Below are 25334 nucleotides of genomic sequence, written 5' to 3'. Positions count from 1 at the left end.
GATATGGGCAACACAGGAACTTGTACTGAATTCAGGACTATTCTAGCACAGTAACTACCACTATAAATAAGACCAATAACATCAAATAGTGCAGTTTAGAGTGAACTGATTCATTGGAAGAAAGGCTGGAATGTTTAGCCATCACTGGAATTGGAATGCTGTGGAGATCCCGATGGGGTTGCCCTGAGGGGAGAGACAGGAGATCTGGAAAAGGTTCCAATGTCCACTGTGGGCAAATCAGATGAGACCACAGGAAGGTGAACCAGACTTGTCGAGGCCAGAAGGGAGGAATGAAGATCACTTTGCTCTTCAATCTGCTTGCTTTATGAAGAAACTTGGGGATCACAGGAACAGGTGAAAATGCATAAAGTAGACCGGGGGTCTAGCACAGACTAGAGCATCTCTTGGTGATTGTCCCTGTGGAGGGATCAAGGCAAAGTATCTGCTGCATTTGCTGTTGGAAGGGAAAAGCAAAAAGGTTGCAGCAAGGTTGATCCCATATGAGGAAAATTCTGTTTGCCACTAACTGATTCAGAGACCACTCATGGGGCATCAATAAAACTCTGCTGAGCCTTTCCACCAGTATGAAGAGAAGGGTAGGAAGTAAAAAAGAAAAAATAGTCCAAAGGCCAACTCACATATCACAAAACTTAGAGAAGCTCAGAAGAGACCCATAATGCACTGCTGATGCATAGCAAACAAGATCTGAGTTATCTTGGGGAAGCTCCAGTTTTAGCTTGGCAACGGCAGAGTCAGTTCCGAAGGTGGAACCGTAACTCACAGGTTGATGAAGACTGAACAGACAACTTCAGATCAAAGATTCACTGTTAAATAAACTTGATTCAGATTTCATTGTTTTATATCATATTAAGATAATTCAGTTACTAAGTATTTACCCCCCACACTGTCAATTTTTAAAGGAACTGTTTCTCAAAGGCACATTACTGACTTAATCGGTGGGATAACGCCATCCCAGTTACGTCAAAACTAACACTGACTTATAAAATTTGTCCTCAAATAATGAAAAAGGGCTTAGAGGAGCCAGACATTCCACTGGCTGGAGCTAATTTCTGAAGTTCTGCATCCTGGGGCAAGGCAAACTCCTCGTTTCATTACTCATCCCGGGAAAGTCATAATTTCAACTTTGTATTATTCTCTATTCCATTAGTGTGATTACCTAATTTAATTCCTTCTGGCATACGTGCACCAGTCTTGCAGATTACAACGTCAGACCACTCAGGTGGAGACCTGCCTAGATTAGACATAGGAACAGAAAGTCTTGATCCTTATCCAGTGAATGTGATGGTTGACAAACCAGAACATTTATCACGGCTTCTGACTCAATTCATTAGCAGCATGGCAAACAAAAAGCATTAGTTCAGCCCACTCAAGGGCATAGTTGAACTTGGGTCGCTATGACAGCTTTTATACTGAATAAGCTCGATCTAGCCACATGTCTCAAGTGAGGTTCTTTTCACTTAATCTCCAGCAATTCATAAGATGTAAGATCATACAGAAGACAGATAGCAGATAATGAAGATGCAACATTTGTATCGGTGGTCTGAAAGAAGGACTGGAAGGACAAAAAAAAGTCACAGTTACGTACATCGAGAAAATGCTGCCTCTGGCCTTAGAACTACCACTCTCTATATTAGAAAAACATGCCCACAGATCACTGAAGCTAAAATCTGACTCATGTAAGTCACCAAGGGCTGTCATACCCGAAATTCTTAGCTGTAATGACAAGGTGAGGATTTTTGCTAGGATCAGGAAAAGAAAGGAATAAATCATAGATGAATGTTAGGTTTGCCTACACCACAAATGTGCATCTGGCAAAGGTCCTAAACACAAGTTCTTTTGCTGAGGTTAGAAAACTGTGGTTTCACAATAATATTTTGACTATTTTTCAAGCACCCAACCAAGCTATTAAACTGCATGACGATGACTATGTCTTTGATAGTATGGAGACAGCATTTACAATTTTTCTTAGTACCCTACTGACTGGGAAAGTGAACAGAGTGACAAAAGGGCAGTCCAACATCCACATCAGTGCACAGTTACCACAGGACAGCTGTATGGTTAAAATAGGGTCATGCAGGAAACAGACCCTCACTAGCTGGAGTTCAAAAGTAGTGATTTTCATCTCAACATGGCATGCCTGTCCAACAAACTAAGGAAAACTCCATCCAGGAACCTGTTTCTTTTTCTGCTTCTAATCCCTCCAATGTTCTCTCCACAGAGGATGATTCTAAGATGGAAGTTATGGTACGAGACATTTTAAGTCACCCTGTACCTGAGTTAACACAGGAACAGGCTGCCAGGATTAACCTGCTAATCCTTCTGCCATGCCAACTAAACACTAAAACATAATTTTCCCCAGCCAATGCAAATACATGAAGACTAGACCAAAAACTGAAATGGATTCAAAATATTGATGAGTGAAACCATACATTTAGCTTTTTTCTTCTCAGTCTTAAAAAGTTGATTCATCTTGCATGAACTGTACAAACATGAATAACAACACAACTCATACATAGAAACAAGATGAGAATGATTGAAATTAAGATGTATAGGAGTACAATAAAGCTACAAATGCCACCTTGTATAACAGAGATTCTTTGAGTAGTCTATTCTCCCAAAAGAACAAATGTTTGTTTTTTAAATTAAGGACCCCAACAGTCTCTCAAGCTTGTGAAAAAAAGATATAGAAGGTTATCACGTGCTCAAGACACAGATGTCAGGAAATTCACCCCAAGAGTGAGAGCCGATCACAACCTTTTGTAGTGCATAGATTTTATCTACTCCATGTACTATCTATTGTAAAACAACAACAACAACAACAAAAAAAGTGTTTTACCAGCTTTGAAATTTGAAAGCCAATAAAGCATTTAGCGAGTGATGACATACAGACAGCAAGAGCTGTCCCTTAAGAGCACATAGAGGCCACAGTCAGTCTGGGGCTGTTTTTTCCCTCTTTCTCCAGATCCTTAATAAAACTCCCCACTGGCACAGCTAGAGTTGCATCCTTAGCCAGGGTTCCAAGCCAAGTCCTCCAGCACTCACTCTCTGTCCAAACAGTGCTTCGTGTCCCTGCCCAAATAGATGACACACACACATACGTTTACTAGCTATGCCCTCCCTTGCCCAGACTATAAGTTAGTTTTCACTGCCACCAGAACCCTTCTGCCAGCTACCTTAAGGCCCTTAACAAAGGGTATCCAATTTTACTTTGTAATATTAATATTAATACAAATAGTAGTTTGACCGAGAGCAAGGCCGTTAGGAGTGGCTCGCACAGTGACACCAAATAAATGTGCAAGTACTCTCAAAACTTAAATATCTCTACAAAGATCAGCCAAAATGAAAGGTTTATATTTAATAATAAAAAAACAAGACAATACTAAATATATATTCACAGTGACATCAGAGTTCAAAATCACAGGAAATATTTAAAACACTGGACAGTCTCTCAAACAAATGAAGAAAAACATTTTCTAAACCAAGCTTCACTACATTCCTGACTGAATCTAAGAGAATTATACTATACCCTACTAACTTATTAACAGAGAAAGGCAGATGAGGTGGTGAAGGGTTCTTCTTGTTGTCAGGTCCAAGACAGAATACAGAAGAATGCTCTCTCTCACTAAGAGACTTCTCAAAATAAAATCTAAAATATTACTGCTGGGATAGCTTGCAGAATGACAATTTCTGGTCATCTAACTTCTAGTTCCCAGGCAAAACCCGCCCCATTGCTGAAGCTGGCAGGACTTGGCACCTACCCATAAAAAAATACACATACAAGGGCTTTTTCTTAGATTTCTGGCAGGTGCTGGAAGTCATAAAACAATTGCATACCTTCATGCTTTCAGAATACTAATTAGTTCACTCCAAAGACTATAGAAAGCTTCCTAGTACAGTGTCTCCGACTGCCTTGAAACCTGTGAGACAGACTCTTTATGGCCTAGCCTATAACATAATTTAATTTCAGATATATTTCTAAAGTTTGCTGGACTGAGGTTAACCCTCCAGTTTCCTCTGTTAAAACAGATACATCTAAACAGTTACAATAGCACATGTGCATTTCTGTTTTCTGCAGCAGGCACACTGTGGTTACATTTCAAACACAACTTTACAAATACCTCTTCAACACACATGCCTGTACAAAGCAGTTTCATATATACATGACAGTTCTAATACATTTGCAACACAAGCATCTTATATGACAGAGTTCTAATACATTTGTAATGCTAGCATCTTGTATAAATTAGTTTGATACTCACAAATGGACATATAATTATTTATAAAATTCCATCTAGCTTTGCTGGCATTACCTCCTTTTGTCACACTGATCACTGTTGCAGTGTTCCTGACATATTGATTGTCACTGCTGATGTCTGGCCAAGGTTCCAAAGCTTTACATTCCCGAGGTAGCGTCTCTGACCCATGATCTCAGTTAAGTATAATAGTATAAAGATGTACATATGAGTGTGGATCCTCACGCTATCTCCAATCCAGTAGAGGAAGTAAAGAAATTCCCCTGTTGCCATGTAACAGAGCACAGCACAGATTAAAGCAAAGGGGGAGAAGAAAATTCAATTTTAAGTACGGTAGAGGAGAGGGAATAGTGGGTAGGATGGAATACTGCAACAGTGAAAGTAAGGTAGAGGAGAGGGAATAGTGGGGGGGATGGAATACTGCAACAGTGAAAGTAAGGTAGAGGAGAGGGAATAGTGGGTGGGATGGAATACTGCAACAGTGAAAGTAAGGTAGAGGAGAGGGAATAGTGGGTAGGATGGAATACTGCAACAGTGAAAGTAAGGTAGAGGAGAGGGAATAGTGGGTGGGATGGAATACTGCAACAGTGAAAGTACATCTACTGTTACATAAGTTCTTACACAACTGTACTATGCCCGGTCTGAAATCACTGTTGCAGTATTCCTAACATAAGGGTGATTTCCAGAGCTGAAGGAGGTAGGAAGGGTGCTAGCTACTGAGTAGTTGTCCAGCAGTCCAGACAGGACTGACCTGGACCTGGAGAAAGTATCAATTTTGCCATGTCTGGTAAAGGTGTGTATAGAGGACTGAGTGGAAGCTAAGATAGACTTGACATCTATTCCGTTGTGAAAAACCCCAGAGGAAGCCACTGCCCTAGAGGAATGAGCTTTTGGGCAGAAAGGCAAGGACTTACTATAATGGGAACAATAGAAAGAGATGTCTTGGAGATCCAAGTGGCAATAGCTGGTTGGGAACTGTTTGGTCCAAATTAGGGCTTATAAAAGATACAAACAGCCTGTCAGTCTTTCTGATGGATTTAGTTTTGTCTAGATAAAATTTCTGTTGCCTGTGAATATCCAGCGAATTTAAGATTCTTTCAACCCTATTTTGGGGTTGGGAAAGAAACTGGGTAGATGAACAGCCTGACTGAGGGACAGCTCGTTCACTACCTCAGGCATAAAAAATGGATTAGCCCTGAGAGTCAAACAGCCTTTGCGGAAAACAGGAAAGGTCATGAAAGCTTGCAACTCAGAAACTCTCCTACAACTGGAGGAAGCTAAGAGTACAACAGCCTTCCCAAGTGCAGAATTTTATACAGGCAGAAGATGCTGGTTCAAATGGAGGCAATATGAACTTTTCCAGCACAAAACTGAGATCCCAAGGGGGGGGGGGGAGATGGGCTTTCCTTGTTGGGTTAAGATGCAGAACTCCCCTGAGGAAAAGCTTGAATTCTGCTATGACCATAAATTGGGGGGGGGGGGGGCTTAAGAGGTAGGTAGGCACTGATGGCCAAACAGGTGAGCTTTTAAAGAAGAGTAAGCCAAGCCTGAATGTAGAAATTTACAAAGGCATTGCAAGACAGCAGGGACCAGTGATAAGAATGGATCCTGACTGCATTTGTGGCACCAATAAGAGAACCTTTTCCATTTAGCTGTATAATATTCTTCTAGTATTGGGTCTCCCTTGCTTCCTGCAGTACTTAACCTCTTCAGAGAAAAGGTATATTTGAGGGAGTAAAATCCTATCATCCACAGAGTCAAACTGAAGGAAGGAGGATCTGGGTATAAAAGCAATTCTTGTTGTTCAGTTATCAGGTGTGTATGTACAGTTATTTTCCTGTAATTTCTCTTTATCATGTGAAATAGCAGGGTAAAACAATGTATGCTCATAAGTAAGTACTAAGCTAGATGCCTTTTGTGGGCCATTTTAATCCTAGCCAATATCCTTTTCAAAGGTGAGGCTCAAATTCCATGCCTTGTGTCTGTAAGGTAAACAACGTTTTCATTATACCAACCAGCTAAAAGGGGGCTAAATAAAAAAAGGAGTCTACAAGTTTCAGATTGTGTCTTCAGAAGAATTTTTTGGAAGTAGTAGTAGTGGAGGAAAGGCATAGAGGAACCTCCCTGTCCACTGGACAGATAAGCCATATGCCTTCCAGGCTGAGGGGACAAGGTTCACTGGTGCACAGCCGGGGGAGCTGATAGTTGGTGATGCAGAGAAGTCTACCTGAGGTGTGCCACACTGAAGGGTGATTGCTTGCAAAACCTATGGTCCATTCATGACAGTCCTCCAAGGAGTGGCTTAAGCAGTCTGCCAGCATACTGTACTGTATGGGAACACAAGTGGCTGTGAGGGTGATGTCCATCTGGGTGTCCAAGTTCTATGCCTACTGTGCTAACCTAAATAACTGGAAAGACCTGGTGCCTCCCCTGTTTATGTATCAGATGCCTGTGGTGATGTCCGCATACACAAGCAGTGGTCCAGGTTTCCATAGGTGAGATAAAGTCTGTAGTGCTTGTAGAAGAGCCCTCATTTCCTTCAGACTGATATGCTCCTTCAGGAATTGTAGTTGCCATCTGCCCTGTACAGAGTGTGATCCTGTCCCTGCCTTCTATGCCTCGTCTGAGGCATGTGTGGACTTCTTGAAGAGGAGGTGATGTTGTGAGGGGAAGACATGGGTTGTGATTGACCTGTTCCTTCCCCTGCACAGCAGAGATCTAGGAAGTTAGACAGACTGTAAACTTCATCCTGAGGGAGGAAGGCATGCATTTTCTGTGTGTCCACTCTGCAGCCCATGAAACCCAGGTCCTATATAGGAACTATGTGGGATTTTTTTTTTTTTGTAGTTTACTGTGAAACCCAGACCTGAAAGGAGCTGGAGAATGACATGCAGATGCTGAAGAAAGACTGACGGAAAGAGAGCTTGGAACAAGAGGTCGTACAGGTAGGGGAATATTTGAATTCCCTGGGTGAGGTAGAATGGCCACCACTGGAGACAGACACTTTGTCAACACCCTTGATGCTGTGGAAAGGCCAAAAGGCACAGCAGTAAGAAGAAAATCTGGGCAGCTAGAGAAAAACGCTTGGAATTTCCTGTTAAGAAGGACAGATCGTACACCTCTCAGACGTTCAGGTTAAAACTAAGGGGCTGTAGCTGACCAGGTTTGCAGACTATTGCAAACTAGGTGCAATCACTGAATCCCAAAATTATATCAGTATACTTCAGGAGGGTCTCACACAGACCAATGACTGGTGTATTAGCTGCGGTCTCAAAATGAATGCAAAGAAATGCATTATCATTCCCTTTGGCACAAACAATGTCCCTTCACACTATCAAATCAACAATACGCTAAGTACCCATGAAGTGGTAAGGGACCTGGGATCACAAGCTAACTGCAACCTTCAATTTGACCACCATGTGTCTACTGTAGTAAGGAAGGCTTTCTACGTAGCACACTACATTGCCTTGAGAGCAAGAGAAGTTATAACCCCTCTATACTTGGCACTAATCTGGCCCATAATTGAGTACAACGCCCCATTCGGCATGTATCATACAAAGCACTTCTGGCAGCTGGAGAGACCTCAAAGGTTTCTAAAAAAGATCAAGGGGCTCCTGCATGTGCCTTACAAAGACAGACTGAAGTCCCTGTCACTATACTCAGTGTCATATAGACTTCTTAGAGGAGACTTGTGCCTGTCCTGCAGAGCAACCCAAGACCCAAACCTAATGAACTTGCTGCATATTAGTAAATCAATCAGGGCTACCCATTCCAGGGACCTAAATATGGTCTGTGACAAACAGGACATGCTGAAGGGACAGATTTATCTTCCAGCAGCTGCTGTGTTTTTGGAACAAGATACCAGTTCATGTGAAACAGAACACCTCTATGACATTGCTCAACAGGATTCTTACCGTGGATAGCACCCACAACCGTCCTGGACATGGGCAGTCATCACTAAATGCCATCTTGGAACCAGAAAAATTTTGAAGTAGAATCCTTTTCCTATGAGGACTTTTGGGACTTGTTCGATGGAATCCTGATTCAGGAGATCCTAAATAATGGGAGTGAGCAGAGATTGTGAGGAGGATGTGTCATGCCTTTCAGAGAAGCAATATCTTCCCCTGACATTGCATAAACACCCTCAATGATGGACAGGATCCATTTGTCTGTGATAAAAGCTTCCTACCGGGCCAGGGAGCGTTATGGTGTTTTGGAAAGAGGAGTTATAGGGCTGAGGGCAAGGAAAGAAGTGCTGCAAAGGTAATCATATATTTTTATTTCTAAAGGGAAGCCTCCCAGATGTAGGTTTCCTATGAGGTTTAATAGGGTACCTTTTCATAGGTTTTTCTTAATTTTTAGTTGCCCTAGGGTCCCTTCTGAGTAAGGATATAGATTTAGATGGATAGTTCCTATAATATCGAGGAAATGAGGAAAGTAGAATCTACCTGCAGCCCTCCACAGTCTTGCCTTGGTCTTCAGTTTTGAACAGACTGGCAGCCTGATGGCCAAACAGCAGGTTAATACATCTTTGTTCAAGGGGGAGCTTAAACGTTTTGATTTGAAATCCTTGGGGAAAAGGCTGGCTATAAAGCCATATCTGCGAATAACAGACCCAGTAGCTGCTGCCCTAAAACAAGCATCTACAGTACCGTAACTGCACTTAATGCTGTGTTTGGCTATTTGAGTGGCCTGGGAAAGAAGATTCTGCAGTGGGAGGGTCCAGCATAACTTTATTCAAGACTGAAGTGCAGAAATCAATTATTTAGTCATTTGAGTCTGGTAATTGCCCTAAAAACAAGAGTAAAACAGATGTATACCTTCTTTCCACATCTATTCTTAGGTCTACTATCTATGTCTGTAGGTACAGCATTAGCACTGGGCAGTAGTTTAGAGAGTGCTGAAGAGGTGGACTGGAAAATGCCCTGGAAAGCCTCAAAAACAGGAGGGACTGGAGAAAGGGCAGGAGTACCCATTCCCAAGAGGCTACAGAGTACCTCTTCTGTACATCAGAGATCTGGGTGGATTGCCATTCAAAATGTTTAACCATGTTTTGCATGGTCTCCCAAAGGAAGCTTTCTCAATAGGGGACTCCAGAGACAGGAAGTCATCTTCATCTGAAGATATTTGTCCAGGAGACTACAGCAGAGAAGAATGGTCTAGAAAGTGATCCAAGTCATAATCCTGTTCTTCACAAGAAGATGCCATGGCAGGTTTTTGAGTAGCAGCTTGTGGTTATTGGGACCCAAAGTTGGTGGACTTCCAAGCCATAACCGCTTTAAACAATCTCTGGGAGAAATCTAGCCACTCCTTTTCTCTAGCTGCTGAGGGAGAAGCCAAGTGCTTAGTCTTTTGTTTTTCCTTTTTGGGTGTGATGTCCACCTGGATGAGATGCAGAGATTCCGAACCTTGCTTAACTGCTATTCATGTACCTGGAATCCCTTCTCTAAGTAATATTTGAGGGACACCACAAGTACCCCCAGCAATGAACGGCAGTTTATCAGATGTATGCACAGTCTGCAATGCCTCAGGAGCCATACCAGCCTCTGATGGGGTCTTGGTAGTGGACAAATGATAGGTAACCTGATGTACTGCAGGTTCTGATATCCCAGCAGGTATATCGGAGTCTGAAACATTGGACTGTATCAGTTCTGGGCCTCTTAAGCTTCTTAGGTAGAAAAGTGATGCCCGATGATATAGATTACACCATCTTGGACTGGGTCATGCATTGTAGGTGCTGAGCTTCCAGAAAGTTGATATAAGAAAGACTCGACCGAACGGTTTTGGGAACGAGTGATTGGATTTGTGATCGTGTTCCAGGCCTAAACAAAGAGGTACTTAGTGTGCAAGTCCTTGTATGGAATCTGCCTCCAAAAACTTGCACTTACACCTCTTACCCAATATCTAACAAATTTGAACAAAAAAAGCATAAGCAAAAAGGCAAAGGAAGCTTTCCCATTGGTACACTTATCCGAGAAAATGATAGAGTGAAGCAAATGTACAATAAATGGTGATCAGTCTGACGAAATGTATGACTTGTGTTAGGGCTGGCAGTGATAGAGTCTGAGGATCCACACTCATACATCTATCTATACTCTGTTATGCTTACAAGCTGAGGTCATTCATTGGACGTACTACCTCGGGAAAGGAAAGGCTTTGGTACCCCAGGCAGATGTCAGTGGTGATCACCCATATATTAAAAATACGGCAGCAGTGATTTCAGTCAGGACATTTCAAGTTCTGAGTTATCAGTTGACAGGTGGGCAGTGCTTGCACCCTTGAATACACACTCCCCAGTATGAGGGGTGCATATCTCTTCTAGGCTCTTCTCAACCACAGAACCAGAGAACTAGTAGAAGCTCAAGCATTCAGCCATTGAGATTAAGCTCATCAGTTGCTGAATCATGGCTTATCCATTTCAGCAAAGAAAATAGTTCCATCACAGGTGACCACATTCTACCACAGCAACTTCTATTCTTGTGATGGTGCTCAACCTGAGGCTGTATATAGGACCCTCTCACCAATCCCCTCACAATGGACTTTCAACTATTGCTGATAAGAGATGAAGGGCAGCACCTTCTCTGTTCAACATTTCTTAAGAAGTGTGAGAACTAGTACCTACTCAAAATGAGCTCATCCCCAGTACAGAAAACAAAGGCAAAACGGGTTCTGGACAGTCCTTTTAGATGCACAGAGACACGGTGGTATGCATCTAGGCAAGGAGTGTGAGGAGTTTTCACATATAGGTTCATAGGTTCATACTAGGCTATCTGCCCTAGGGCATTTATAAGCCTAGCCAGAGTGTGATTGGCTTTTGCCACCCCTTGGAATGAGTATACTGTGCCCATTTTAAGGTTTAGTTTACTGTACCTCTGTCTAACAGTGACACAGAAGTGACCCCCGGGGTAAACCTACGATCTCCCATCCACTCGTCAAGATTTGTCTTGAAGAGAGTCAGTGAGGGGCTCTGCCTAACATGGACTGGGATTTTATTCCAGAGTGAAGGGAGCCTTTGGGTTATGAATCTGTCCCTCCAGCATGTCCTATTTATTTCTGTGCTGAGATTCAAATCTCAAGCTCGCGTAGCTCTGGTGGATTTGGATTTTCTGAGGTGGAACATGTCCATTAATTCCGGGTTGGACATGGCCTTGTACGTCAGGCATAGATCGCCTCTAAGTAGGCGGTATGCTACTGAGTAGAGCTGGAGTTTCTTTAGCCGGGCAGCATATGGCATATGTTTGAGTCCCTTGATCCTCTTGGTGAGGTACTTTTGGGGTCTTTCCAATTGCTGCAGGTGTCGGGTACGGTACATCCCAAATGGGGCATTGTACTCAATTATGGGCCTGATGAGGGAAGAGTAAAGGGGCACAATGACCTCTCCCGATCTAGATGTGAATCCCTTCATGATAAGGTGGGCAATATAGAAGGTCTTTCTAACCACTTTGGCAATGTGAGTGTCAAACGAGAGGTTACTGTCAACTTGGGTCCCTAGGTCCCTAATTACTTCTTCCGTACTTAATGGATTACCATCTATGTGGTAATTTGTGGGCACTTTGTTTTTCCCAAAGGGCATGACTATACACTTTTTGGCATTTAATTTAAGGCCATGGCTCTGGCACCAGTTTTCCGTTTCTATGAGACCCTTTTGAAGGATGCTTGTGTCCGCTGGAGAATCAATTATGGCGCCCAGTTTGCAGTCATCTGCAAACTTGGTCAGCCACAATCCTCCCATGTTAGCCTGTATCTCAGAAAAATAAATACCGAACAAGAGAGGCCACAGGACCAAGCCCTGTGGGATGCCACTTGTGACTGGTTTAGAGTCTGACATGGCTTCAGCAGTTCTGACCTTGTGGGTTCTGTCCTTGAGCCAGTTTGCAACCCATCTTATGACATAGGGGTTTATATTTAAGCTGAAGAGCTTGTCTATGATGACCGAGTGGGATATTGTGTCGAAGGCTTTTGCAAGGTCAAGGTAGGCTGTGTGAACTACCTTACCCTCGTCAATGGCCTTGGTGACTGTTTCAAAGAAGTCGACCAGGTTCAAGAAGCAGGATCTGCCCTTAAAGCCGAATTGGGTAGGATCCAGTGTCTGTAGGTTCCCAATGTCTTTGTTAATGAGTTCCATAATGATCTTCTCCATAGCTTTGCAGACCAGGCTAGTCAAGCTTATGGGGCGGTAGTTTCCAGGGTCCGTAGAAGCACCTCCTTTGTGGAGTGGGACCACTGTTGCTGTACGCCATTCTTTGGGTACATATCCTGTAGTAAGGCTGAAATTAAACAGCTGCCTTATGTGTGGGTTTAACTCTTCTTGGAGTTCATGTAGCATGCAACCCGGGACACAGTCTGGTTCCATTGATGCTGTGTTCTTAGCTTTGGAGAGGGCAGCTCTCACCTGGGCATCTGAGATGTCAGGGAGGCAACACTCTGCTGGGATAGATATTTGTCCCTTTGGGGGGGGAGGGGGGAGAAAAATTTGCACTGAACCTGTCTGTTAGTATGTTGCCAATGTCTGTGGGTTCAGTGTATTTTTTGTCATTTTGGACTAACTCTGAGCATATCTGGGAGTTTCCACTCAGGTTTCTAACATAACTAAAGAAAGCCTTGTGATTACCTTTAGTGTCTTGTGCAATTTTTCTCTCAAAGTTGGCCTTGGATGATTTTATGAGTGATCGTAGTTTTTTGCTAGTACTGATCAGAGATGCCTTCCCTTTTACGGATTTTGCTCCATCATGTAGTTGCTTCCTCCTTCTGTTGTGTAGCTTATTAATGGCTGGAGTCCACCAGACAGGAGTCCACCAGACAGGACGCCTACCTTTGGGGGAATGGGTCTTGGTTTTATTTGGGATTGCATGATCCATGCATTCCTGTAGGTGTCCACAGAATGCGTTTCTAAAGGATTCAGCAGAGTGGGCTGTGGTTTCCACTGGCCCGGGGGCCTTGAAGGATTCCACTTCGGTCTTAAGAAGTGTGAAGCTCTTCACTGTAGTCTTCTGTGCTGGGGGTGGGGGCGGGATGTGGATTTCCAGGGAGATTAATTTAAGGTCCGATCTTACCAACGAGGGGTATGCTTCAGGTATGGAGCATTGTGTCCCCATGTTTGTGATGATCAGGTCTAATATGTTTTCTCCTCTTGTGGGAGAGGTGACTAGTTGTTTCATAGCATTTGAGTTTATGAATTCTAGGAACCTTTGGGCTAGGGTATTGGGGCTTGAGTAATGCTCCCAGTCTATGTTTGGGTACTTGAAGTCCCCCAATATGATGGTGTTTGGAGAGACCTTCATATTCTCCAGTGTCTTTAGGAAGGCCGAGTGGGGTTCCTGAGTTTGAGAGGGTGATCTGTAGCATGCTACAAACTGGAGGGCGGTTTTGCCCACTGTTAGTTGCATATGGATGGTCTACGATGCTTCGTACATTGCCACTAACCTGGAGGTGTGGGTATCCTTGATGAATATGGATACTCCCCCTCCTTTTGTGGTTTGGTCCAAGTTCTGGGGCCGAAAAGCATGATATGAGGTATAACCTGGTAGTGCTGGGGTGCTCTCTGGAGCCTTGAACCAGGTTTCTGTCACTGCACAGACCTCGATGTTCTCCATACTGAAGAGGGCTTCGAGAGCATGCATCTTGAGGTTTAGACTTCTGGCGTTGAGCAGCATTACCCTTAGTTTCTTTTTACTTGTGTTTTTTAGGGAGGTGGGTTTGTCTTTTGAGCCTTGCCTAAAAAAGGCACTATGGGGGTGGCAAGAGCCTTTGCCAATATCCAAAAGCCCAGGGGTGACAGGTGCAAGCCGTCCCTTGCGAAGCAGCGTGGCTTGTCGAGCATGTCATCCCAAGCAGACAGACATTGGATCCCCTTAGAATGACACAGATACTTAAGCCAATTGTTAAAATTGATCATTTTGTCTTTGTACTGTGGCATCATTCTTGGTGAGGGTAAGATGCTGCTCAAGGTCAGGGTCATACCGGCCTGGGCTACATAATCAGAGAGCTCCTCTAGGTCTCTTTTCATGTAGTCCAGGGAGGTACGTCTCAAGTCATTCACACCAGCATGGACAATGACTGAGTCATATTTGTACCTGCTTTGGAGTGACCTGAGTGCTTGTGTTATGTGGCGGATTCTAGCGCCCGACAGGCAACTTACTGTGACCTTTTCGTTGTTCAGCCTGGTGAGTGGGGCGTCAGTGTGTCTGACTATAGAGTCACCTATTACAAGTGTGCCAGGTATGTTGTTTAGCCTTAAAGGCTGCGACTGTTTGGCACACTGACTGTGAATTATGTGTTGCATGTGTTTTGTTTTGAGGTAGTGGTTGCTTGGATGTCTGCTTTGGAGGTCTCTGTTGCTTTGGTGGATTGTTATTTAGAGCCTCCGAGTATGTTTTTGTGTGTTTATGTGTTTGGTTTGCAGTTGTGGTAGGTCTGTGTGAGACTGGATCTGTGGTGTGTGTGGTTTCCTTCTCTTCCTGACTTTTTATGCCAGTACTGAGTCGAGAGAGCTCAGCCTCCAGTTTGGCTATATGGTTGCATCTCTCACATATATTTGTATTTGTTGGAAGGAGCAGAGGGCTGTCTATGTACATGAGGCAGTTGTAACATTGCTTCAAGATTCCCAGATTCACCAGCTGAATTGGATGGTTGCATCTCTCACATATATTTGTATTTGTTGGAAGGAGGAGAGGGCTGTCTATGTACATGAGGCAGTTGTAACATTGCTTCAAGATTCCCAGATTCACCAGCTGAATTGGAGAGGAAGCCAGCAACTGACCTTTCGACATGCAAGAATAGTATAAGGAACTGCTATGCAACTGAATCAGAAAGGACCTATAGGGGATAGGGTACTCAAGGGGATTTTAGGAGGATGTAGTGCTTTTTTTAGTTAAAAAGTGCTTACCTTATACAAAATGCCTATAGGAGCAAGTGCAGGGTTTTTAGATTGAGAATAGAATGCTTATCTTGAGAGTTAGAGCACTTCTAAGGGAAAAATGAAGAGCAGACTTTGTGGAGCCGGGAATAGTTTAAACCTGATTAAGCGGGGCTGTGCTATGCGCAAATTCGCACTAAAGCGGGCTTTATAGCAGGGGGTTAGAAAGAGCTAGGAAATGGCCCAAAACGGCCAATAAGCTACAAGTTACTGGGCTGGAACCACTCCTTTAAGGACAGATAGGCTGCTCAGAGCTCCCCACTTCCACTGGTGAACAAAGAAGCTTCCTAGTATCCAAACAAGGATATGGGCAACACAGGAACTATGACACAGCCCAGAGATCAGCAATACCTGAAGACTGGACTATTCTAGCTCAGTAAAGGCGGGAAACAAGGATTTTTTTTTTTTTTTTTTTTTACAAAGTAGCAGAAAATAGATACAGTAACAACAGTAAACGCTTTAAATCGGCTAGCGCACTTGAGTGTGTAGCCTACCAGTTAAATTAAGCAAAAACAAACTTTAAAGTGCAAAAAAGTTCAGGAAAACAATAATGCAGTAAATCAACTTTGCAGAGCTTATTTAGTTGTAGAAACTCACGTTTCGGCGAAAAAAAGCAGTCGGAAATAAGTAGCCAAAAAATACTTATAAATCAATGGAAAGTCACTCTTCCACTCGCTGCTGCTTGTAGAACTCTGCAGGACACCACGAGGAGCTGTGCTGAGTCAAATATAAGTGCAAAAGCGCGCTAAAGCGGGCTTTATAGCAGGGGGTTAGGACTGAGAACTCAGTTACCAGAATAAATGAAAATTAATTAATGGACTCAAAGACTATGCATACATATAGAACTAGCAAGTGGAATCACTGCAGAGTACCTTCCAAGAATAATATAGGATTGTAACGGGAAAAGATAAACCCAACAAGAGGACTCTAAGGTGGGTCCGTCACTTTAAATTAGTTAAACCAGCATGAATTTTTTTTTTTTTTTTTACAGCTACTGACAGAAAATTACAGCAATAAAGCAAATGAAACACTGTTGTTATAAAGTATTTGCACCAATTATGGGCGAATGACAAACATTATCCTTGCACACGAAGATCCTTAATGCTAAAAAAGATTAAAGAATCACAGATATTGGGTAATTGAACTACCATCTTCTCTGAAGCAAGAGCAAACCCTGAAAACAATACATACCTCTTTCTGTTTCAAACATGATTAACATTAAATTACACAGAAAGTACTGGGAGATTACAAACCTATCTGACCTGCCCAAGTGATGCTGTAAGCCCAAGTCGATTGTTCCTTCCCTTTCTACCCTGAACACCATGATTCAAACACAAGTTGTCACAGTGAACTGCATTTTCTTGCATGCAGTGCTAAGCAATCACAAATGTACATACCAGCCCCAGCACTGTGGCTAGAGGGATGGAGCCCAAACTATGACCCAGATGGCCAAAGACCGACTCGCAACTCATCTACTGAAGGAGATGGGGAGGGTTTGGTGGGGAAACAGCAACTTTGCTGGCTTGCCCACTCAAGGAGAGATAATAATGGGAGATATTGCAGAAAAAATGATGGCATCTGAAGGGAGCTGATGTGTGTGGTGATGCACATGATGCCACTATTTCCACCCAGTTAGGGCATATTAAAAAAAATTCTCCCTGGCATGCAGGGCCAGCACAAGTGATGCTGCAGGCTACTTCGATACACTTCTCCTGCCTAACCTAGCAATGGTGCTATCCCATTCTTAGGGGGATATTACCCAAATAGGGGATGAATATGCCAGGAATGCTCAAAATGAAATGTATGCATAAACTAGGATTGGGTATGACAGAGGGCGAACAACTATTTCACCCATCTCTCAACTGTCGGTTTAATCAGACACAGCTGAATGAAGTCCATTACTTTCCTTATTACCCAAGCCTCGGTAACCCCTATTAAGAAATGTTATTCTCATCAGTATTGTTAACACTGAAGCCCTTATTCAATACATTTACTTCACAGAGTTTTCCAGTCTAAAACTGTAGGTGGCTCTTAACCAGCCGTCTATCCCTTCTGATTCTGACGTGTGATGATATCACTGGGTACAGACTCCCCTACCCAAAAATGTCTGCTATATTCTACATTCATTCTACAGAATGTCGATATTTATTATGCCCCTGAAGACACAAGGAATGAACAAAATTGACTGAACTCTTGTATAACCTCTTTGGAGGAAGAAAATTACTTCCTTCCAAGTGCCCTTTAAACAATGCACAACCATTCCCAAACCAAGCCAACCAACATCACAAATGGAAGTCCTTCTGTCAAGTACCGTCTGCACAAAATGTGATATACTCTGTATTATATCTGTCTAAAACGTGAACCTTTACATCTGTATATAAATAATTTCTAATTCAAACACATTACATTCTTACTTCTGAGCCATAGGAGTGAGAATCTGTTTCATTTCTTCTAAAATAGTTTCTTGTTTGTCAGGCTGACCTTCCAGAACTTTGTCTAGTGTTGGAGTCATAACTGTCTGGGAAAAAAAAAAGAACTACAATTACTTATAAATTTGAATCCAACATCTGAAAAAAATATGCAAGAGTAATTTAGCAATTATAACACCTGTAACACATCAGTGATTACTAGGGCACTGAATGTTACTACATAATCACATTACCCAAATTTCAGTATAATAGCAGATAATTTCAGTAACGTTCATTCAAATTTATTATACTACACAAAGCAATACAGCTAGACAAACCCTGTATGAACAATATGATTCTCATCTACTACATGAAATGTCTCCTTCCTGTTAAATGTAGATACAAAGTATAACACATAATGAAAAAAATAAGTTATGTTCTTACCATAATGTTCCATGTGTGCTGTCTATCTCGACCTTTATTCTCACTGATGGGTCGGATCTGTCTAGGCCTTTCCAATAGCTCAAAGTCTTCAGCAAAGCTCATGGGCCTCTTCCCTATCCAAAATGCAGTTTCCCTATCTCAAGTCTTGTTTGCCCCCCAGATTGAAATTATTCTCTTCAATAATATGGAAATTCCATAAACAATAATGGAACCTCTGAGGCTATAGAGATCTATTAAACCATAGTCCACTTAGTCTTCCAGAAGGGGGATGGAGGGCAAGGTTGTGAGAATAAAGGTCGAGATGGACAACACACATGAAATGTTGTGGTAAGAACATAACTTCTTTATGTGTTGTTGTCAAGCTCGCCTTTATTCTTACCTCCTCAGAACCATAGAACCAAAGGAAGCCCTATTCCTGGAGGCCAAATCCACTTTGTAATGAGTAATAAAAGTATATGGCTTAGCCCATGTTGCTGCAGCACAGATACTGTCCCAGGAAAGCCTTGCTTGAAAGGCTGCTGACGTTGCGACTGATCTGGTGGAGTGTGCTTTAACAGGAAAGGGAAGAGGTTTGTTTTTGGGAGAGCAGATGTAAGATATACAAAGGGTGAGCCATCTAGACAATGTAACTTTTGAGACCAGTAGAGCCATCCTAGTCTTACAGTAAGATACGAAGAGTTGGTCAGATCTTCTGCACTCTGAAGTTCTGTGCAAGTAGAAACGTAATTGTCCAGAAGATGTAGGAAGCATTCGCCTTTGTTTTGGCAACATACAGCAGCATGATCATAATCCTTCTAAGCACGGTAACTCCGTGTTTTTTCACCCTTAACTTCCATTTCACTCTTAATACCCCACACACTCTGCTGACCACCGTTCATTACAGCTTCTGCTTCTAGGTAGCATGCTTCTTTTAACTGCTTGGTCCTCTAACCCTGTTCCGACTCCTCTGGCTCCTTCCTGCCATATGGCCTCCATCTCCTTTCTCCAGTCTTCACCGTAAAGGGACGTTACCATTGTGAATGCGTTTTTTCCACACACATACTGGTTTTAATAAGCCTCACACAAAGGATTTGTTGATTTCTACCTTTACCACAAGTATTTGTTTTTTAAAAAATACGTATAGCTATAATACTGCACGTTCTTTCAAAAATGCCGATTTAAATACAGACCCTCACTAAGAATGTTTGTAAGCTACTTGAGTGACTTTGTGCTTTATACATCTTTAGGCAATTTTGGTGCTTAATTAAAGGTTTCTTCCGTAAACCCGAAAGGAACCATCTTACATTTTACATACCATTTAGTATTTACTAATACTAGTTTATTTAGCTACATTTGATCCAATATGTATATACTGCCCTCTAACTTGTACATATAATGTGGCTCCCCGCTTGCTGCAGAACCACTCTGAACAGCGCTTGGAGGACATTTTCATTTTGTATTGTCTTAATAAAAGGACTTTTGGGATTACTAAACGGTGTCTCCATTTTTTCCGGAAGTACAGAACTGAACGCACTAGTAACCATTCTTCCATGTTTTCACCTCCAGCTACGATGCCAGGCTGAACAGCCCTTTTTAGGGCTATTTTCATTATTAACTTCTGTTTTTTTCTCCCACAGCTAACTTCAACAGCCTGTCTATGGGCTAGCTATATTGGACTTAATCTTGACCGAAAAGCCTTTTTGAGGGCTCTGGCGGTCCCTTCCTCAAACAAAAGGGTCTAAGGTCATTTTAAGGACCACAATTGGCTCTAAGGTCCTACTTGGGAACGCAACACTAGGAGACCTGGCCAGGCCTTTTTTTTCTTTTAATAAAAGGCTCTAAAGGTCCTTTTAAGGACCATTTTATCAGGACAAGACAATACCAGATGGACAGACCATCCCCAAAAGGACCTCCTCGGATCAACAGCCCTTATAAGGGCTCACAGGTAGGTACTAGGCTATTGGCCCTAGGGCCTATATAAGCCTAGCCAAAAAGGTACCCTGGCTTTCACCACCCAAGAAAATTATTTTCCTGTGCCCCTGTCGAGCAGAGCCACAGAAGTGATGTCCGGGGTGAATTTCCTATCTTCCATCCAATCACCAATATTTTTCTTGAAGAGTGCTAATGAGGAGCTTTGTTTGATATACATAGGTTATTCCAGAGTATGGGACGTCTCTGGGACAAGAATCTATCCCTCCAGCACGTTCTGTTTATTGTTGTGACAAGGTTTAGGTCCCTAGAGCATGTAACTTGGAGGGATTGGGATTTCTTTAAGTGGAGCATGTCCAACAGCTCTAAGTTTGACATAGCTTTCTATGTTAGGCAGAGATCGCCTCTGAGTAGACGATATGCGACGGAGTAAAGCTGGAGTTTTTTGAGACTGTCTGCATAGGGCATCTGTTTGCGGCCGGTAATCCTCTTTGTGTGGCTCGGCCAGTTTATTCATTCACTTACTCTAGGAACTTTAACACTCCTTCTCAGGACTATTTTATAAGGACCTCAACCTATACAGAGAGAGAGGGGCCCTGAGTATAGGGCCACTTTCCTAGGTATTCCTCACAGGACACCAAGGACCACCTGCCATGATGCATCTCTACCACTAAAAAAGTCCTCCTCAGGACTCAAACAGAAGATTGCCCCAGTTCACTAAAGGCAATCTCTCAGGAATCTATCCAGCTCTTGTATCATCATGAGGTTCTCTCTTTAGATAACCCTCGGAGCATTGATCCCACTATACTTTGTTTTAGTAATTAGGAAAGAAAACAGGTAACGCAATAGTTTGGTTTAGGTTGCTTTCCGAAGAAACTTTTGGGAGGAATGAAGAAGTGGTACGTAAAGAAACTGTATCCCTATGAAAAATCAAATATGGATGTTTGGACGATAGAGCCTGTAGTTCTGATGCTCTTCTTGCTGAGGTGATAGCTACCAAGAAAAGTGCTTTCCAAGACGAAAATTTTAAATCGCATGTTGCTGAAGGTTTAAAGGGGGAAGGAATGATATTTGTTAAAATGAAGTTGAGATCCTGCGGGGGGGGGGGGTTGGACTTTTGTATGGAGGTCTAATCATTGTTGTTCCCTTCAAAAAGGCTCTGCAGAGTTTGTGCGACATAATAGAGTAACCATTCTCCCCTACATGCTAATTTGAAATTGCTGCTAGTTGGACCTTAATAGTAGATACAGCCACACCTTCATGAAAAGGCTTCGTTAGAAATTCCAGTATAGAATGAATGGGAGCAGAGAAAAATCTACCTGGTTATCAGTCGCGCATATTACACACATATTCCATTTACCCTTGGATACCTTAAGCGTACAGGTTTTATGGGAGGACAGCAGAATATGTTTTACCAGAGATGACAGATGGGGAAACCTCACAATCAAGGGAACTGGAGCAGCCACACTGTCAGCTTGAGTTTATGAAGGTTGGAACATACCATTCCCTGCAGATTTGTCAATAAATCTGAAACTGGGTCCAGAATATTCAGGCAGCCCGTCCGGACTCCAATGTCTGGGTCCCGGGCGTCCGCTGATGTCACACACTTTCCCTGGCGTCTGGGTATAAAAAGCATAAGCAGCGCCATCTTCCCATCTTTTTTTTTGCTCCAGATGCCAGGTGCCCTCTAAGGAAGGCTATTTGGAGAGAGGCATTAAAAAAAATCAAACATGCACATAATATAAAAAACAATACACCATAATAGATCACCCCAGCTAGCTATAAGAGGGACATCTACATTTATGTAGGGTACAAAACTGTACTATGTCCTTCAAGGATGCATCTGCAGTCATTATGGGTGAGGTTATGGCCAGAAGCAGCAGTTCTCCAAGACAGGAACTGTAGTTCCTGCAGATGCTGCTGTTCAAAGGGAGGCAGTGTTAGTTTTTTCAAACACGAAGTTAAGGTCCCAGTAGGGTAGAGTGATTTGGAGGATTGATTTTTTTTTTGATTCCTCTTAGAAACTTTAGAGAGGATGAGAGAAGACAGGTGGATCAGTATGTATATGTACTTGAAATTGCTGATGAGATGAATTTTAATGGAGGAGTAAGACAGACCATTGTGGAACATTTCTGCCAAGTATTCCAGGATCAGGCCATATGTCATCACTGTCGATCTAGGCCCTAGGTGGTGTTTTGTAATGTGAAATCTTTCTTTTTGCTTTGATATGCTTTCTTGTGTGGGAAGGAAAGACAGCTTCCATAATATCTTTCACTCTCTGGAGAAATTCTTTCTTTGGGAACAAGTCTTGATTTTTGTGAAATTTGACTGTATATCCCAAGGCCTGTAGGTGGATGATGGGATGTATCAAGTGTTTTTACAAAGTTTTGTTGGTTGCCCGCTGTATAAGCAGGTCGTCCAGATATGGGTATATTTGAATTGAAACTGTATCCTTTGTCTATTTGTAGTGTCCATTTGTCCCTTTGTAATACTGTGCCAATTTTTGGTTGGCTGCTGTCAAAAAAAAATAAAGTTCATTGAGCCTGTGTCAGTGCAGTTGAAGGGTCCTGCATTACCTCTCTGGTTGGGAGGCTGCCATTGGCTGTTCTTGCCTGCCTGAAACCTCTGTGTGTCTGGGAAAGACCCACTTGGAAAGGCCAATTCCTGCTGAATCTTGGTGGTTGTACTTGGAGAAAATCTTTGACTGTTTATGCAGACTCCGGTGGTAGCGGTTAGGTGACTGGAGGTAAGTAGGAAGAGTACCAAGGACACGGTTCAGCACGATGGCGCCGAACCTGGCCCGTTCCTGGAGCAAACGGGCGCCGTGTGTCAGTCGGTCGGTTCTTTTTAACTAAATGAAAAATAGGAGTGGTCTCATCTTATCTCTGAAAAACTAAAAAGCCCCAAAAATCTCTCTCTGAAAACTCGCCCTACCAAGAAGAGTGTGTCGTGGAAAGGAAACACAGGATTATTAACTTTATCTGACGCTGAGGAGCAGAAAGAGTCTCCAATGGGCTGCCTGAGTACAAACCCATATGTGATGACTGCAGATGCATCCTTGAAGGACATCCATGGTTTGTCCCCGAGAACAGGCTGTAGAAAGGGAAAACAGATTTGGCGTGGCTAATAGGGAGCAATCAGGATTATCATGGTCTTCAACAACCTCGTTTTTCTCAACAACTTGGGAATGAGAGGAAAAGCATATAGGAGTCCAGTGGCCAATGGTGAACAACTGCATCCCTTGTTGACACCCTCTGGAGGATTAGGACAAAGTACTTGCGGCGTTTAGCTTTGGTAGATGAAGCAAAAAGATTGTAGCAAGGCTGGCCCCATTTCCAGAAACTTTCTTCCACTATGGCTGATTGAGGGACCACTTGTGGGGCCATAATACGGTCCTGCTCAGTTTGTCTGCAATCACGTTGGATTTCCCTGGGATATGCGTTGCAATTAGAAAGCGATTTGATGATGTTGCCCATTGCCAAACCCTTAGAGCTCCTCGACAATGGGGATAAAATCTGGTTCCCCCGTCTTGTTTATGTACCAGACCACCAACATATTGTCTGATTGAATTGCTATGGTTCCTAGAGGGAGACAAGAGTCCTGAAATGCCTACAACACTAATAGCAAAGCTCTCATCTCTTAAAATGTTTATATGCAAGTGAGCCTCGTGTTCTTGTCAGGTTCCTTGGATAGTCTCTCAGATAATGTCCCCCTCACCCTATCTGGGAAGCATCTGTGGTCACAGTAGCTTGGGGTTGAGGGAAGGTAAAGAGAAGGCCCTGACACACTGACGGAGAGTGAATCTACCACTCGAGATCTTTTTTTCAAGATATGGTTATGAGAATTTTGTGAGACATTGTTAGCTGTAGCATCGACCATTGTGAAGAATGAGTACAACAGATGCTGCCATCTTTCCCAAGGTCTGAAGTACCTGTTTTGCCATGCTTGATTTTTTCTGATTAGTCGCCTGATATGTATGCGGATGTCGAGTACTCTGTCTTGAGGAAGCCTCAGTAAGACGCTGACTGTATTTACTTCTGCGCCTAATAAAGGTTAAAGTTTGAGATGGCTCTAAAAAGGATTTGTCGTAATTTATGATAATTCCTAGTTTGGAGCAAAGCTGAAGTGTATAGTCTCTGACTTGTAGCAGCAGAGGCCTGGTTGGGGCAGTTATGAGCCAGTTGTCTAAATATGGAAACACCTGGAATCCTTGGCATCTGAGGTGGGTTGCAACTACTGCCCTGCATTTCGTGAATACTCTTGGGGCTGTAGTGAGACCAAAGGGCACAGCTCAAAACTGGAAATGACTGGCTCCTAGCCAGAAGCAGAGGTACCTTCTGGATCTTTCCATCTTAATATGACAGTACGCATCCTGAAGGTCCACAGAGCACATCCAGTTGTCTTTTCCCAATCCGGAACTTAGTTTTCTTCACCGATTTGTTCAGTTCGCTGAGATCCAATATTGGTCTCCAGTCCCTTGCTTTCTTTGGAACGAAAAAGAATCTTGAGTAAGTTCTGGATCCTCTTTGGTCTGTGGGGATTTCTTGGATGACTCTTTTGCTGAGCAACTTTTGAATTTCTAATGTTGCTTGTTCCTGTTGACTGGGTGTCATGTCTGGAACTGACTTGTCTGCGGGAGTGGGGAAGGAAAAGGGAATTATATAACCCCTGGATAATTATGTCTTGTATCTATTTGTAGTCTATGATGTTTTGCCAGGTTTTGAAGTACAATGACAACTGACCCCCAACTGCCTACAGAGACGAGCAGTCGGGCACTCCTTCAGGAGCACTAAAAGGGTCTACCAGAGAAAGATTCTCTACAGCCTTAATTCTGTGGAACTCCTCTGCCATGAGGATGGCGTCTTCGGTTATTGCTCCCCCCTCTGCCTCTGGGGGAACTACCATCCTGTGTGTTCTGGTAAGACCACTAAGACTTCCTGAACCATATCTTCCCACTACCCATCTGGTCTTTTGGATATGGTGTAGTGGGTGTGGAAAAATGCACTCCAATGGCAGATGGCATCTTACCCTCTTGGTCAAACAGAGTTAGCATTTCTTTGCCTTTTGGCCAAAAAGACATGAGCCATCGAAGGGAGCATTAACAAGGGAAGACTTAAAGGGCTCTGTGAAATTGCAAAGGTGAATCCAAGTCTGCCTCCTTACAGAGATGCTTGAACCTGCTGCCCTACTCGCTCCATCTGCTGCACATGAAATGAATCTCATGGACAAGTTAACAGCTGAACTGAGGCTTGCCAGCTGTGCACTGAACTTATCTGCTGCCGCATCAGCTACAGCTCCTTAGAGAGAGTCTGATAACTCTTTCAACAGGTCTCTCTGTAATCTGATGAAATGAGTATGATAATTCAGTGATCTCAATGTGAAAAC

The 25334-nt window shown here is 43.0% G+C and overlaps 1 protein-coding gene across 2 annotated transcripts in view; it reads right to left on the bottom strand.

The window, feature by feature from the left end:
• PUM3 (pumilio RNA binding family member 3) overlaps nucleotides 1-25334 on the bottom strand; it is a 907478-nt gene that overhangs the window by 591818 nt on the left and 290326 nt on the right. For both annotated transcript variants that reach the window (XM_044061088.1, XM_044061087.1), the window contains exon 9: nucleotides 17604-17707. In XM_044061088.1, the coding sequence (XP_043917023.1) occupies nucleotides 17604-17707 (104 nt within the window). The remainder of the gene's footprint in view (nucleotides 1-17603; nucleotides 17708-25334) is intronic.

Source organism: Protopterus annectens, chromosome 2.part0, assembly GCF_019279795.1.
Source record: "Protopterus annectens isolate FY-2018-M chromosome 2.part0, PAN1.0, whole genome shotgun sequence".
Lineage (NCBI taxonomy): Eukaryota > Metazoa > Chordata > Ceratodontiformes > Protopteridae > Protopterus > Protopterus annectens.
This window is presented reverse-complemented; position numbering and strand designations above follow the sequence as displayed.